This window comes from Tauraco erythrolophus, chromosome 3 (genome assembly GCF_009769465.1).
Source record: "Tauraco erythrolophus isolate bTauEry1 chromosome 3, bTauEry1.pri, whole genome shotgun sequence".
Lineage (NCBI taxonomy): Eukaryota > Metazoa > Chordata > Aves > Musophagiformes > Musophagidae > Tauraco > Tauraco erythrolophus.
In genome coordinates this window covers 33,868,502-33,884,038 of record NC_141467.1, presented here as the reverse complement: position 1 = coordinate 33,884,038, position 15,537 = coordinate 33,868,502, and the positions used below count along the sequence as shown (strand labels likewise).

The 15,537-nt window shown below is 49.0% G+C and overlaps 1 protein-coding gene across 1 annotated transcript; it reads left to right on the top strand.

Moving 5' to 3' along the window:
- The first annotated feature begins 10,622 nt into the window (after positions 1–10,622).
- On the top strand, positions 10,623–15,094 carry IRX2 (iroquois homeobox 2). Its single transcript, XM_086609133.1, has 4 exons — positions 10,623–10,865; positions 12,716–13,121; positions 13,574–14,320; positions 15,051–15,094. Exons 1-4 carry the CDS (start codon positions 10,623–10,625, stop codon positions 15,092–15,094), a joined length of 1,440 nt encoding a protein of 479 aa, XP_086465259.1.
- The last annotated feature ends 443 nt before the right edge of the window (positions 15,095–15,537 follow it).

Here is a 15,537-nt window from a genome sequence, read left to right as displayed (position 1 = left end):
ACACGAAGAGACAGAAACATAGTCCATGAAGAGAACATTCTTGCTCAACCTCAGACACTAAAGTTCAAGGGTCTCATTTTGTTTTTTAAAGCAGGGAGGGACATCACGGAATCCTTCCTATATTATCTAGTCACTCATATAAAGCTTCATTATTACAAATATGACAAGTGGATGTCTCTAATTCGCTCCCTGTCTCGTGGTTCATTCTGTGTAAAGTTTCACCTCATGTGCACACAGTACAGTCCTGTTGTGCTCTCAGTCCTGCCCCTTGGCTAGAGATGTCGATTCCTTCCATGGCCCTTCAACTAGTAATATTTTCTTTGATACTTCCATGCTCGTCATCTGTTTTATGACCTAACTTATACTGAAAGTCTTAACTTAAAAATCGCAATTTACATTCCTAAACTTACTAACAGATCTGTAAAAGCCTGTTAGCATTACTACCTCCCCGCTAGTATTCCTACATATGTGTATGTATGTGTATACATCCTATTTACTGTATAGGTTAGAAGCAGTCCTTTTAGCACTGTGTTTGTTCTGCACCTGATATTACAGAGTCTTGATCTCCTACGTAATATTAAAGAGTAATCTTGAGCATTGATGAGGGAATTATCTTCTTCTTTTTTATCTTTTTTTAACTTCACTGAGTTTTCCTGTGGTCAATATTGTGAGCCTGAAAGCTTGAAAGCTAAGCAGCAATCACAGAATCACAGAATGTTAGGGATTGGAAGGGACCTCAAAGGGTCATCTAGTCCAATCCCCCTGCCGGACCAGGACCACCTAGATCAGTTCAGACAAGAACACGTCCAGGTACGTGTTCCGTTGACAAAATACTAAGTGGTGACTTTAAGAACAGTCAATCTGGTAGACAGTATGTGGGCAACTAAAGTGGGAAAGGGAGAAATAATAGACTAGTCCAAGTAAAAGTCACAAATTAGTTTCTAGTGTTAGTGGACGAAAGATTTTTAAGCAAACTCCCTTAAATAAAAATCAGTTAAGAGATCTGAAACAGACAATTCCATTAATCAGGTAAAAACAGAACAAACAATTAAAACAAACAAAAAGCACATATTGCATGTACTGTTTATTCTTTCAATTGCATATTTAAAACAAGCATATTTACAGCGAAAGATTACTTTATAACCCTTATTTTTTGCAAGAGTTAGAATTAACATCTTACTCCTTCATACATGATTTTTAACCAAGTTCATGGAAATATTTTTAGAGGGCAGTGTTCATAAATCTGATAAGGTGTATAAATTCAACTGAAACACAAGAGGTGCTAGAAATTAAGTACTTATCCCTAGAAATATATATATTAATTGATCCGCAAGTGTGTATGTCGTATAAACGGTGTTTGTGCAAAACCAAAAATCTATTATACATTCTTACAAGACTGGTGCTGAACAATTTCTTAAATCAGTGTATTTACAGAACGAAGTTTTGTTAGTTCATAATGAAACCTTGCTGAACCTATAGTGAAGGATATCTTACGTGTCTCACTATTGACCTGAAGTTCAAACAACAAGAAGCAGCTCATAAAGTTCTTTTGGAGAGATTATTTCCTTCTGAAGGTCACAAAGGCAAGTCCACCATTGTCAAGTCATGATGCGTCGGACACACTATTACCTTCTAGAAAAATCTCAGCTAGGTGAAGGTAAGGAAGTAGCAGCAGAGCAGGAAGAGTGAGAGAAAGGGAGGAACTTTTGTTTTTCTTTTGTTTTGAGAATCCAACAACTTCAAAAAAACTCAAAAACCAGAACACTTTAGAAATTTTGATAATCCCAAGATAGAATTATTCGAGACAAAATGTCATAGTGGAGACTGCTGGTTAAACAGTTGTTTTTTCTTCTCATCCTTATCATTTCCTATCTTTAAGATACAAGGACTCCACCAAAGGGGTCCCAGATGAAAAAGTCAGGTGACATATTTGCATGAGAAATAAAATTTAAACATTGTTTATGTCTCTGGTGTTTGAGATAATGACATCACATAATTCTCAACAACAGTTTCAAAAATCCATGTTCAAAAGTGCAGAAGAGTCACAACCTTCTAGGACTCCACTAATTAGCAATTGGGGAACATCCAAGAAAAGAAAAAAAGGATCATTTCACTACTTTCCTTTTAGACATGCATTAAAAGGTCATGTGTTTTAAGGCTGAGCTTCATAAAGCAGAATTCATTATTTCTTGATAAGAATAAGGAAATTTGTTCTTTTAAACACCTGGAACCTACACTTCAAACATAAAATGTCTTTCCGAAAACTGAAGAAAATTAGTTTGTGTTGGCATTAGTTTAACGGAGATCTTTTGTAAGACCTCTGTGAAGCTTTTTCTTTCCCCAGATGTTTTACTACTAGCAAAACAATACAAGCTCTCCAAACCATCCACAGAGTGAAGAGTCAGCCTATACACAGTATTTTAGCCACGACAGGATCCCACTGTTACGCTGAGCATAGCCAAACACATAACAAAGTCAACAGCTCATGTCATTCTTAAAGCCATGTTGATATAAGAAGGAATCAAAGCACAACTCTTTAGCTAGTCTTCATTCTGTACTGCTACTGATGGAAATGAGTCAGTTGTATGAGGAGAAACGTGCACATGTTTAGACTTCTCATTGGCGAACTGGCAACCAGTCTTTCCCAGGCAAAAGTGTCTTAGAACCTGTACAGTTCTAGGTTGAAAAGCTAAGGGCCAGATGGTCTGTCTGCCCTTCCTCGACGTGACGTGAAGGAAGGATGTAAAATTGGTTCAACTGACAGTCTGCTCCAGCATTGCTACAAAGCCAGGGAAAGCGGTGGGACCATATGAGTAAACCTAGATAGTGTTTTTTAGTAAGTTACAAATAGTGTTATGTGGTTTTTGCTCATAACAATATTCAAATATTGAGGGGGGGTGTCTTTACCATTTGTATCTGAAGGACTAGTATTATGAAAGATCTTCCCCCCAAAATTCAAAGATTCTAGCTTGGAGAAAAGCTTGAAGGTAAAGAATAAAGAAAAAACAATGACACACATACACAAAAAAGTTCCTTAACTAAGTGTAAGGAACACTGGAAGTTCAACATTGATTTAGAGAAAATATCAATTTAAAGGAAAATATGAAACTAAGAACTTCAGTTAGCCTTACTCTGCCCATTAATGGAAAAAAAAAAAAAAAGCAAAATTATTAGAAAGCTACCTGAATGTTTGTGAAATATGCTATGTCAATTTTAAACATATTTTTTTAATACCTCACAGTATGACTAAACACATGAATATGTAATACTTTTCCTGAGTATGACTATAGTTTTTCTGTCTACTCTTGGAAATACACCAGCAACCTCGAATGACTCTTTAACACACAATGGGAATAGCTGATTGTTCTGAGAAAGGAAACTACCTGGTTTTAAATGGATTCAAAGATGTCTCATCGTTCAGAAAGGTCGTTTATGGGAGGAAGTAGAACTTTCTGGTTTGGGAGTGGGGGCTAGGCTTGATCTAGAAACGTGTTTCTGGGTCTACAAAGGAAGGATACACATACACGTACACACAGAGAAGTGAATGAACGTACGAATGAATGGGAGAAAAGCACAAACCAGGTGAGCAGGTGCTCTCTAGTGTTAAAAGCAGTGATCAAACAGATGATGGCAATTACAAGAAGGTGAAAGGATCTGGCAGAGTGACTTCAAAATCGCCTAAAACAATTTTAACCGGACAGCATATTTCCACACCACTGGCGTAAGAATGAGGAAGAACCAGCAGGAGAACTCCGTTTATACACATCAACTCCGGGTGAACCACTCCCAGGGGCCTGCCTACCAGTGCTCCTCGGGCATCAAAGTGCCCAAACCTACTTGTTGACTATTCCTGTGTCAGACGGATCCGTTTTGACGTAAGCTCTTAAAATACGGCAATCCTTCATTTAAACCGTCCCACTTTTCCTTTACTCTGTCCATCACCCTCTTCGCAAGCGTACCAGGCGCTGAAGGGACTCGGCTTCCCGCTAACTCCGAAGCGGTCTGTCCAAGACGCGCTGCCAGAGTACAAAATCCAGAGGCAAAGACGTGGTACTGACAGCCTGGCTCCGGAGCAGCCGGAGATGGGGGATGGGGAGCGCTGCTTCCCCCGGCAGCATGCGGGGCAGCGGGGCGGGGGGGAGGCTGCTTGCCCCCGCCTGACCCCCCGAGCCGGCCCTTCCCCACCCCGCGGCCCTGCCCGCAGCTCCGGAGGGCAGCTCTCCCTCCCCGCCTCCCATGGAAGGGGATATGGCCCCGGCGTAGCCCTGCTCGATGCCACTCGCACCGGCACCGACTCGAGGCAGTGCGAGAAGCGGCCGCGGCTCCGCGCAGGCGGCGGCCGAGCGCGCAGGCCGCTCCGCGCGGCTCCGCGGGGGAGCGCGGTGCGCTGCGCCGAGGGGCGGCGGCCGCTCCCAGCCCCTCGGGGCGAAGGACGGGACCCCTGTGCCTCTGCCTCCACCGCACGGGTGGCTCGGCGGCGCGTTCAAAAAGCTGATACACTGATTTAACCTCTTCTTTTTTTTTTTTCTTTCTTCTCTCTCTCCCTTAAGAAGGAGAAACTATCCCACCTGTGGATCGTACACTTGTTCTCTCCCTGAGAAACACTGCCTGCCTTACAGGTGAAAATAGCAGGCTCCAGGAAAGCTTTGCAAGTCTTTTATCTTATACTTATGGACACGTATTTACTTATATTTCCCTAAACAGAAAATGACTAAGACTCTTAATAACAGTGTGACATATGGGAGGCAACTTTTCTAAGCCTCAGCTCCGCTTTTTAGAGATCCACTTCAGTTTTCTTTCTTTTTTTTTTTTTTTTTTCAAACACTATCCCCAATAACGTCCGAAAATGGGGGAGCTAAATCTTCTTAGAGACATTGGCCATTATTAGTGTCAAATGTCTAAGTCACAGAAGCCCCAGGGGAAAAAAAAAAAAAAAAAAAAAAAAGATAAAATGAAGCTACAAACAAGGGGTGCGTTTCATAGAGGTACGCTTCACATGTGTCCATTTGTACGCGTTTCCGTGTTGTAGAGTCGTCTAAATTCTCAGCGCTCCCCTGGGCAGACCCTTCTTGCAGTGTATTCTGAAAATGAAATACACTATTCCACTCTTAGCGAACTGACAGGGAACGAAAAGGAAAAAAAAAAAAAAAAAAAAAGGAAACCGGGATACGGGGGAAAGAAGTGACCATAACTCATGCGAACAGTCCGCCTTTTAGTGCAGGTATCACGGGGCGACAGTTAGATAATGTTGTTAATAAAAGTAATGACTGAAATATGGAAAGAAACCTCGAGGAAGGAGCTTACATAAACGATTGCTCTGCCCGTGCTTGGGAGCGCTGGAGAATCCATCGCCACAGCGCCCCCTCCCACACGCAACCCGAACTGGCGGTTTTATCCTGGAGACGGGGAAAGAAAAGTTCTTTCTTTTCCTTTCTCCCTCGCTGCTTTTCTCCGCTCTTTGCTTTAACCCTGCGAGGAGATCTACGGCAGAACGGCTCGCCCACAGCTCAGCCCGGCTCCTCGCCTTCGCACCGGTCGCTCCCGCAAGGCACCTCGCTCGGAAAAGAGCCTCGTCAAGCGGGGTCCCCGGACGAGAAAACCGGACAACTCCGCTTGCACAGTGTGCGTGTGTCATTTGTTATTTTTAAATACAATAGTCTATTATTTCACGTCGTTGTCTCCGGGAGATGGTGGCGGTCCCCCATTTCATGAGAGAAAGGAGAAAGCGTTCCCAGACCATTGTGTGGTTATGTCACAGGAAACTGTTTCTGCTCCGCATTGCGTTACATCTCCAAACCCCACCAAGTTCCACTTCTCTCTGCTTAAAAAGTTGCCGTGACCGGTGTCATGACAATTGGGCGATTGGCACCGCCGGGTGACAGGCGCGCTCGCCCCTCCGGGCCGCAGGGAGCCCTCCCGGGGCGAGGAAATCTTTCCTTCAAGCCAACGAGATTTTCATTTCTTGGTTGGGTTTTTTTTCTTGTTTGTTTGTTTGTTTGTTTGTTTTGGTTTGTGGTTTTTTTTTTTTTTTGTTCTTTTTTACCTGAGTAAAACCGAAGGCAGCCTGGTCCTGAGTGACCGGCCACCAGGCAGACGGCCGGGAGCCGGGCAGAGGCGGGCAGGCAGCGGCTGCTGGCAGCAAGCAGTCCCGCAGCGGGGGCACCAGTGCCATCCCCGCAGACCTGGCTTTCAACTTCACTCGCCCGAAAACTTCAGCCCCTGTCTCTAGTGCGAGGAGATGTAGCTAATAAATGATAAACCGCAAAACCTGTCCCCCGGGACAGCGTTGAGCGATAGCTTGAAAAGGGGTTGGGGGGGGAGGGGGGGAGGGGGGCTCGACTACCTTCTCGACTGTGCTGGAGCAAACCGAATTAAAGTAGACAAGGCGAGAGCAGCGCTTAAAATCTGGGAAGGTAGACGCTGAACTAATGACTAGATTATTCAAATAAAAACGCAGTGTGTAAAGTCTTAATGCCTCTGTGTAGGCATGTTAATTTGCCACAGTTATTACCAATGAAAAGTGCACGTAATACTCTTCTACTCTTTAACAGCACAAGTTAGATGGCTTTTTATTAGTAGCGGGTAGTACTACGGGAAAATTAAATTTCGGCGGTGGAGCCAGGCGGATGAAAAACCTCTTCCCCGCGAAAGGCGTTCAAATCAAACAGCGATAACTCCGAGAAGAAGTTAAATACAGCCACGTGCGCTGGCCGAAATTTAAAAACGTTATCGACACGGTTTTCTGGTTTGTTTATCGCAAAGTCTTGGCCAGCTATATTTAAATGACCCCACTAGCTATTCGTTCTCCACATTGTGCAGAGTCAAATTAGTGGTGTGCTTGTTGTAATAAAATGCATACCGTCTCCTTGCAGTGGGTAAATCCATTCCTTTCTGAAGCCATACAAAAATTATGCAAATCAAATCAACGCAAGAACTTGTCTTTTGAAATGATAATATTTTACTCCATTAATCTCTGATTGCGAAATTAACCCCGTTTCTATATATGAAACAATATTTTTGGACTGCACAAATTAAAACATCAGAAATATAATCTGTTGCTCTTTGTGTTTGGGGGAAGAGGAATAATGTTCCTGATTTAAACATTCCTCCCACCGAAATCACAAAAACGTATTTTCATAGAGGAAAGACGTACAGATGGAGGCGAAAACAGCACCTACTTTTTACACTTTCGGGCACGTATACCTAGCATGTATAACATATGTATATGCGCGTAGATATGTATGGAGATTTGTATCTCTCGTGTGTGCGTGTGTGTCTGTGCATATCTACGCACTCTCTGAACGGAATTATATCCATTCTCCTGGGATTGCGGTATTTATTTAAGTACTCTTCCCAGGTCATAACTGTTACACTCACTTAATAGCATTAATCCCTTGTTATAATGTAAACACAACGGCCATCGTATTCCCAATCTGTATTGTTCCACTAATTATTGAAGAGGAGGAACTAAAAGCAATCAATTCGCGTAGATAAACACTCACGCCACTCATCTTGGAAAAGAACAGACTTGGCTTCCCAAATGAAAACGCAGAGAGTACAGCACATTTTGCAAGGCATGCAGGTTGACTTAGAGAGATTCATGTATGACTTTACAATGTTATAATTAATTTTGCATTCTCAGCTCTCCAGCTGCTGCTCCGTTCAGAAGCAGAGCTCATATACTTAGAAATCGGTCTGCGGAACACAGGAATTGACTATTCAGATATAATCGCATGATATCGATTATTCCACAGACCTACTGAAATACGAATGTATTTTATATAAAGCCCTTGTTTTTGGAGTTTCTATTTTTATGTAATGTATGCGCATAGATCACCAAGCAGGGAAGCAAATGTCTTTTCTGTAATCTGTTGCACTGAGTTTACCAGTTGTTTATCATTCTCTTATCAGGAAGTCGGGAGTTAATGACAAGAAATACCTGTTGGTGTCAACCTCTTCCTCCTCACCTGCTTTTTTTAAGGATTGCCTCTTCTACAGGCCGGCTGATAGATCTGGATAGGAATTAATCCGGTTTGTCTGGTGGCCAGATCTCTACTGCTGCGTGCAGGGGCAGGGGTAAACTGGTATGTGAGTTTCGCAGAAGAGGAGGGGAGGAAGGGAAAGAAATAATAATTAAAAAAAAAAAATCAGATAGAAAAATAAAATGGAAAGCTCGGGTTGCCTCAGACACTGTATGCATCCCGATACTTGAGCGCGGTTTCAATACGGCGTTTCCCCTGCTGTGTCCGCGAGGCGACTGAAACGGCTTCTCGACGTGTATTTTTTTTTATTAGCCGCGTGTTTAATTGATTAACAATAGGCTGCCCTGCTAACCCGCCATTATTCAGCTCTTGCCCTCTCCCTTCTGTCGTGGCGAGATGATTCCCCGGCTACCTCACCGGACGCGTTTTCTCCATCCTACCTCGCTGAAATTACCTGAGGTGCTTCGTGAAGTCGGCCGTAAGCGTCAAGCGACTTCATTTGGCTAAATACTGGATAAGCGCTCACTCCCAGATGTTGCAAAAACAAAACACACGGTTCGATTAACATTCTTTTTCCTCTGTTTTTTTGGTGAGCGCCTAAATAGTTTTGGGGTTGTTTGTTTGGTTTTGGGTTTTTTCGTTTTTTCAGCTCGTCCCGGGCTCCTAAACCGGCGCAGGCTACGGGTGAAGGGCTTGCGGGAAGCGCGGTGGCTTCCAGCCCCGCCGCTCCGCCGCCCCGCTCCCTACCTGCCGGCCTCATCCTGCCCCTCCCGGGCGGCGGCAGCGGCGTTTTGGGGCGCAGGTGCGGACCAGGAGGTGCGGAGCGGCCTAGCATGCCTCGGCCCCGCCGGCCGAGGCTCGGTGGGGCGGACAGGGCCCAGCGCCGTGCCCCGGGGCTGGGGGGCCTGGAGGAGTGCGGGGGGGGTGGGGGTGAGGGGGGCGGCGGGGAGAGCCCCGGTGCCGCCGCAGGAGGGGACACACGGGACCGCCCGCTGCTGCTGGACGGCGCGACGGCACCGCGCCTCGTCCCGAGAGGCAAAGGCCAGAGCTCGAGTGCGGGAAGTTCACCGCCGGTTTCTGAAGGGTCCCTCGAGACTAATCATTAAAAAAAAAAAAAATATGCACGCGCACATATATGTATTTATTTATGTTTGCACTGAGAAGGCAAGAGCGGTGCCTTCGCCTCGTCCTCCCGGAGGAGGCAATGGCTAGAAGCTGATGATGGCCAGGGCTAAAGGGAGGGGGTAGAGGAAGAGATTACGTTATTCGGGAAATTAATTACATGATGATGGTATTCCAGGAGATTTATCTGAACTGCAGGGGAACGGGGGGAAGGGGGGTGTAGGGCAGCTAGCCCCCCGGAAGGAGTCACCCAGACCTCTTCCCCACGCACCAGACCAGGAAGAATAGAAACGAAAGAAAGATGAGGGTTTGGGCTTTTTTTTTTTTTTTTTCCCTTCATGTGCAAACGCGCGCCATAACTAGATCTTGACTGTTTGTGGCAACTTATAAAACTATAGAGCTCTTGCTGCCAGGAACAGCGCGATCCTGGATCTGCTGATTTGAGCAGTTGCTCTTCTTTCCTACCATATAGGGCAGTACTTTTACAAAGTGCTCTTCCCCTGTACACTGCCCGGCTCCGTCGAGCCTGGCCCTGCGTACCCACAGGCGTGCAAATGCACACATTTACGGTACGTGTGCGCGCATATAGCGTTTCGGCGAGTGCGTGTGCAAAGGGAGGCATATATTTATAATTCAGATTCTTCTCTGTTCCCCGCGCGGATACAGAAAGAGGGAGAAGCGGGGTGTAATCGAGAGTGTGCCAAAGAGTATTTATGGCTCCGCGAGTCCGGCGAGGAGCTGATGAGCAGTATCATCGTTCGGCTTCAGCAGCGTGCTCGCAGTCGGAGAGACTGGCTTGCATTACAAAGCCTGCTTGCCTGCCTGCCTGCCTGCCGCCGGCCGCGGGAGGAGACGGGGCCGGAGCGGGAGGGGGCGGGCCCGCCGCGCTATGCAGATGAGCGGCGGTGACGGACAGCTCTGTTTTCCAATGTCCCTCAGAAACTCGAGTGCTCCTTCCCTCAACTCTTCACTTCAGACTCTATACTTCCCCCAAAATACAGGCTCGCAGGCGCTGGGGGAGCTGGCTGGCTGGCTGGGAGAACTCCATATGCAGCAGCCACTTTTCTGATTTCGGGGGCTCGCTTCTCTCTCTCTCCCCCCCTCTCTTTCCCCCTCTCTCTCCCCCTCTCCTCTTCTGCTTCTCTCTCTTTCTCTCTCTCTTTTTATTAACCCTCTCCTCTTCCGTCTCTCCCAGATGCCCTTCCCCTCCCGGTTAGGCTTCTGACCGCTTGATTTCTTTTCCCTTTTTGGGGGGTGTTCTTTTTTTTTCCTCCTGTTTGTTTTCATTCTGACCGGGTGCGCATGGGGGGGAGCATATAACAATTCTGATTCTCTACATAACTGCACAGAGCCAACCGGGGAGAGAGAGAGAGAGAGAGAGGGAGGGAGGGAGGGAAGGAGGGAGGGAGGGCGGGAGAGAGGGAGAGGGAGAGCACGAAAGCAGCGCCAGGAGCAGCGGCAGCAGCAGGGCCGGTCACCCTCGCCCCCTCCCTGCTCCTGTGCACGCCAGTGCGAGCCATGTCCTATCCTCAGGGTTACCTCTACCAGCCCCCCGGCTCGCTGGCTCTGTACTCCTGCCCGGCGTACGGGGCGTCGGCGCTGGCGGCCCCCAGGAGCGAGGAGCTGGCCAGGTCTTCGTCGGGATCGGCGTTCAGCCCTTACCCGGGATCGGCAGCTTTCACCGCCCAGGCGGCGGCCACAGGCTTCACCAGCCCGCTCCAGTACTCCACAGACCCCGCCACGGGATTCCCCTCCTACATGGTAACTACCGAAGAGAAACCCTCTCCTTCTTCATTAGCATCCGCATTCTCATCCTCATCATCTTCAGCCTCTCTCCTCACACACTCACCACCAGCCCCCGACACCGCGCCGCACGGCCGGGCGCCGCGCACCGCCGCCGCCTCCGCGCTGCCGGCGCCGGCCGCGGACAGCACTGCGCGCCGCCTGGCAGCCCGGCCGGGGCCGGCGGAGACGCGCGGAGACGGGCGGAGCGGAGCGGAGCGGCGGGCCGGGGCGGCGGCCGGGACCGGGGCCGGGGCCGAGGCCGGGGCCGGGGCCGGGGCCGGGGCCGGGGCCGGGGCGCCGCCTCGCTCCGTGCCCCGGTCGAGAGCGGTGCCGGCGGGCCTGGGACCCGGCCTCGCCCCGCGGTTTGCGGAGCCGTGCGGGCGACCTGATTATAGAAATATGGATCGACTCAGTCAGTTGGGTTGGGTGCTTTAATTCTCTCCCCCTTCCCGCTTTCTCTCTCTCTCTCCTCTCTCTTCCCCCCCCCTCCCCCCCCTTTCACTACGGTAGAATAGGGAAAGATTTCTTTTTTTTTTTCCCTCTTTTTTTTTTTTTCCCTCTTTTTTCCCCTCTCTTTTTAAGTCGGTGTTTAGAGGCGCAGCGGGCTTTATTCCCGTGTGGTTTTATTTACTTTCAGTGTGTTTTGTGCTAATGGTTTAACTGGATTTTAGGAATGAAAAGAAGCATCTGTTTGCGATCTGTGAGCTTCTCTTAAGCCCAAGATGGTTGTGGTGGCCGCAGTTTCGGATTTCACTTTCTTCTTATTAGTTAAAAGGAGCATTTGCAATTGCGTGTGTGTGTATTCTGTGCATAAACTATATAAATAAACCCATAAACTATATAAATACACTGCATGTCTAAATGGTTATATAGTTTTATAAACCCACACAGGCAGAGTCAGACAAGTATCTAGTCCGTTCACACAAAGACCTGTGCCTGGAATTTAAGAGCGGAGCCGCTGTCGAGATCCTAGGAGGGGATGGCAGCGGGTTAGTTCGCTCTCCCTGCAAAGTGACAGCGAAACTACTTGCTTTCTGCCTGTAAAATATGGTGCAAAAATTGTCGTGCAGCCTTTATTCAGGGTGGCATAAGAGATCTGAGGATCTTGCTGGCTTGTTTTTCCTGTTGAGAAGCAGTAGGCGAGCGGCTGGAAGTTGCAGCGAGGTTGTGAACTGTGCGGGATATTGGGTGATGTTGCGCCTGTGACTCGCCGATTTGTGGGATCCAGAGACTTGCGGAAAGTTAGCGAGTTCCTCGGCGATATCTTTAACTTTTCTTGCATTATGCAGACTTAAATAAGCGCAATTTAAACGTTAAAGGGCGAATTAAAATGCTAATTACATCGCATTTGAACAATTCGAAACGGTGCATATCTTCTGATTTGCAAATTGGATTTGCAATGCATTAGTGCAGTGAATTGCTAAGTGGCGGCTTTGTTGTATTTTCTATAGCAAAAAAGGAAACATCTTTTGAACCTTTGAGAGAAATGTAGGTATCAAGACACTACCTGTAGGGCCTTTAAAATGTCTGCGCGCTTCAAAAATTATATTGGGAAATACTCAATTACAAGGAGCTGAAATTAGTCAGAAAGATTAAAACATCGCTGATTTTAAGCGCGTGTGCCTGTGTCTGCGTGCTGGGCGGAGGAAGGAGGGGGGGGAATCGCAACTTAATGGCCTTTGGGTGCTGCTTCTCCCTCTCATAGAATATGGATACAAGACATCGTCCCGGGGAAATACAAATATAATCGCCGATCTCGCCTTGACAACTTACTAATGGCTATCAGCAATAACAAATTGCCAACCCCACCGTTTTGTTCTGTCCAGGGCTCCCCTTACGACGCCCATACGACGGGGATGACCGGAGCCATCAGCTACCACCCGTACGGCAGCCCTGCCTACCCCTACCAGCTCAACGACCCCGCGTACAGGAAAAACGCCACCCGCGACGCCACGGCCACGCTGAAGGCCTGGCTGCAGGAGCACCGCAAGAACCCCTACCCGACCAAGGGCGAGAAGATCATGCTGGCCATCATCACCAAGATGACCCTCACCCAGGTCTCCACCTGGTTCGCCAACGCCCGCCGGCGCCTCAAGAAGGAGAACAAGATGACTTGGGCCCCGCGGAACAAGAGCGAGGACGAGGACGACGACGAAGGCGACGGGGCGAGGAGTAAAGAGGAGAGTCCCGAGAAGATGCCCGAGAGCAACGAAACCTCCGCGGAGGACGAAGGTGGGCGCGAGGTGACGGCAGCCGCGGCAGGGTGTCCCCATCCCGCCCCGTAGCTTCTCCCCCGGGAGCAGGGCAGCGGAGGGAGTGGGCGGCGTTTAACAAAAGCGATCCCAAAACGTGTCCCGTCCTGTCGCCTCTGGCCGCTCCGGGTGCTTGTCTCCGCGCAGTGCCGGTGGTCGGGGCGGGCGGGGGGCGACGGGCGGAGGTGCCGCGGCCGGCGGCTGCGCCGCGCAGGGGGCGGGGGGGGGGGGAGTGGGGTGCGGGGTGCCGCGGCGGAGCTAGACCGTGGGGACGGATGCTCCTCGAAACGGGATTGCACGGGAAAGGCCGGGACGGCTGGCGTCTCCCCCTCTGCCGCGGTGGCGGTCGCCGTGCTCGCTTCTCGCCCGCTCTCTTTTGCCGCGCCCCCCCCGCTCTGACTCTGTCTTTCTGTCCCCGGCGGACCCTCGCAGGGATCAGCCTGCAAGTGGACTCGCTGACGGACCACTCCTGCTCCGCCGAGTCGGACGGCGAGAAGCTGCCCTGCCGAGCGGGAGACCCCCTCTGCGAGTCGGGCTCGGAGTGCAAGGACAAGTACGAGGACATCGAGGAGGAGGAGGACGACGACGACGAGGAGGAGGAGGAGGAGGACATCGAGGAGGACGACGGAGGCGGTGGGGAGTGCGACCCGCCGGCCAAGCCCGCCACCTCCTCGCCGCTGGCGGCGGTGGAGGCCCCGCTCCTCGGCCACCCGCACGCCGACGCCGCCCGCAGCGCCAGCAAGGCGGCGCTGGGCGGCCGCGCCTCCCCCGGCCCCCCGACGCCGGCCAGCAAGCCCAAGCTCTGGTCGCTGGCCGAAATAGCCACTTCGGACCTCAAGAGCCAGACCCTGGGCCAAGGCTGCCAGCCCGCGCCGCTCGCCTCGGCCACCCCCGCCTCCGCCCCGCACAGCGCTGCCTACTCGCCCTCCTCCCTCCTGGGGAGGCATATTTATTACACCTCACCTTTTTATAGCAATTATACAAACTATGGGAACTTCAACGCTCTGCAGAGCCAGGGAATCCTGAGATACAACTCCGCAGCAGTGGCTTCAAACGAGGGACTAAGTCAGACTGTCCTAAACGCCAGCTCTGTCCACAAGCAGAGCAGTGACTCTTTGAAAACGATCACTAACCAGCTAGAACAACATTACAGGCCCTCTAGTTATGACTCTAAGAAAGGTAGGTGACTCGTTTTTGCCTCTTTCTTCCCCCTTCTCCTTCGCCCTCCTCCCCCGACCCGTCCAAGTCCTTCATACACTCTGAATACCGAAACCTTCTCTGGAGGGAACAGGGAGCGCACAGTCACCACCACCACCACCGCCGGGTGAAGGTGGGCACTCGTATAATCTGGGGATTAAAAGCGGCGCGGCGCCGTCATATCGCTGCCCGCCTCCGAGAACTGAGAGAGGAAATGTAAAAGGCGACTTTCAGATCAGTCTCACAGGCTGCAGACACAGCTTTTAAAAGAAAAACTACACACAAAGATATCCAGAGACCACTGGTGTCACTGCCTGTATTTTTTTTTTCCTTCATCCCGACAAACTGGTTTTACTCTCTTTGTTTCCAGTATTCTCACGGGTTTTTTTTGCAGCTTTGGGTTCAGATGATTGCTGACCTTGGACGTGAAATTACGTGAGGCATGACGTTTTTAACTGATATTTTTTCTTGTTTTGTTTAATTCTGTTTGGTTTGTTTTGGTTTTTTTTTTTCCCTAAAAAGTTTTGCATTAATATAATTGTCAGCTTTTTCTATCAAAATACTCGAGATACGAGCAGTTATAAAATATTGGGCAGCCTTTTAAACGACCTAGCCGCAAATCCCGCGCGAGTGAGGGCTGGGACCTACACACACTGTATAATCTAGTTAGCTGGCTGTGTCCTGTGACTAACTGACGGTTGTATTTTGACAGATCCCACTGAAGTCTGCACAGTAGGAGTACAACCATACCTATAGAAGTGCAATCACACAGCAATGCAAGTAAGTGAGAAAATTTTCTATTACACTGATCATTTGGCACCGGGTCTGAGAGACGCTGCACAGTTCTAGACTTGTTTAACGTTAATTTCTTGCTTCATTACTTAAGAGTCTGATTACGAAGGAAGACACTCTTTTCTACTCTTTTTTTTTTTTTTTTTTTTTTTTTAAAAACCGCTCTTGTTATGGCTTTTCTATCTTGGGTTTGTCTTCGTTTTAAAGTCAGGTTAGACAGTTCCCTCGCCTTGCATCCTCTTCTCTTGTGTAAGGCGAAGCCTTAAGGAATATTTAAATGTTATGGAAAGAAATCTTTAGGAAAAAAAATTTTTGAAGGTATTGTTGTTTAAAACCAGAGTGCTTGTGCTCACGTGGCAGTGCTCAAAACGTACGTTCTGAGTGAGGCTTCACGCAATGACCGGGTA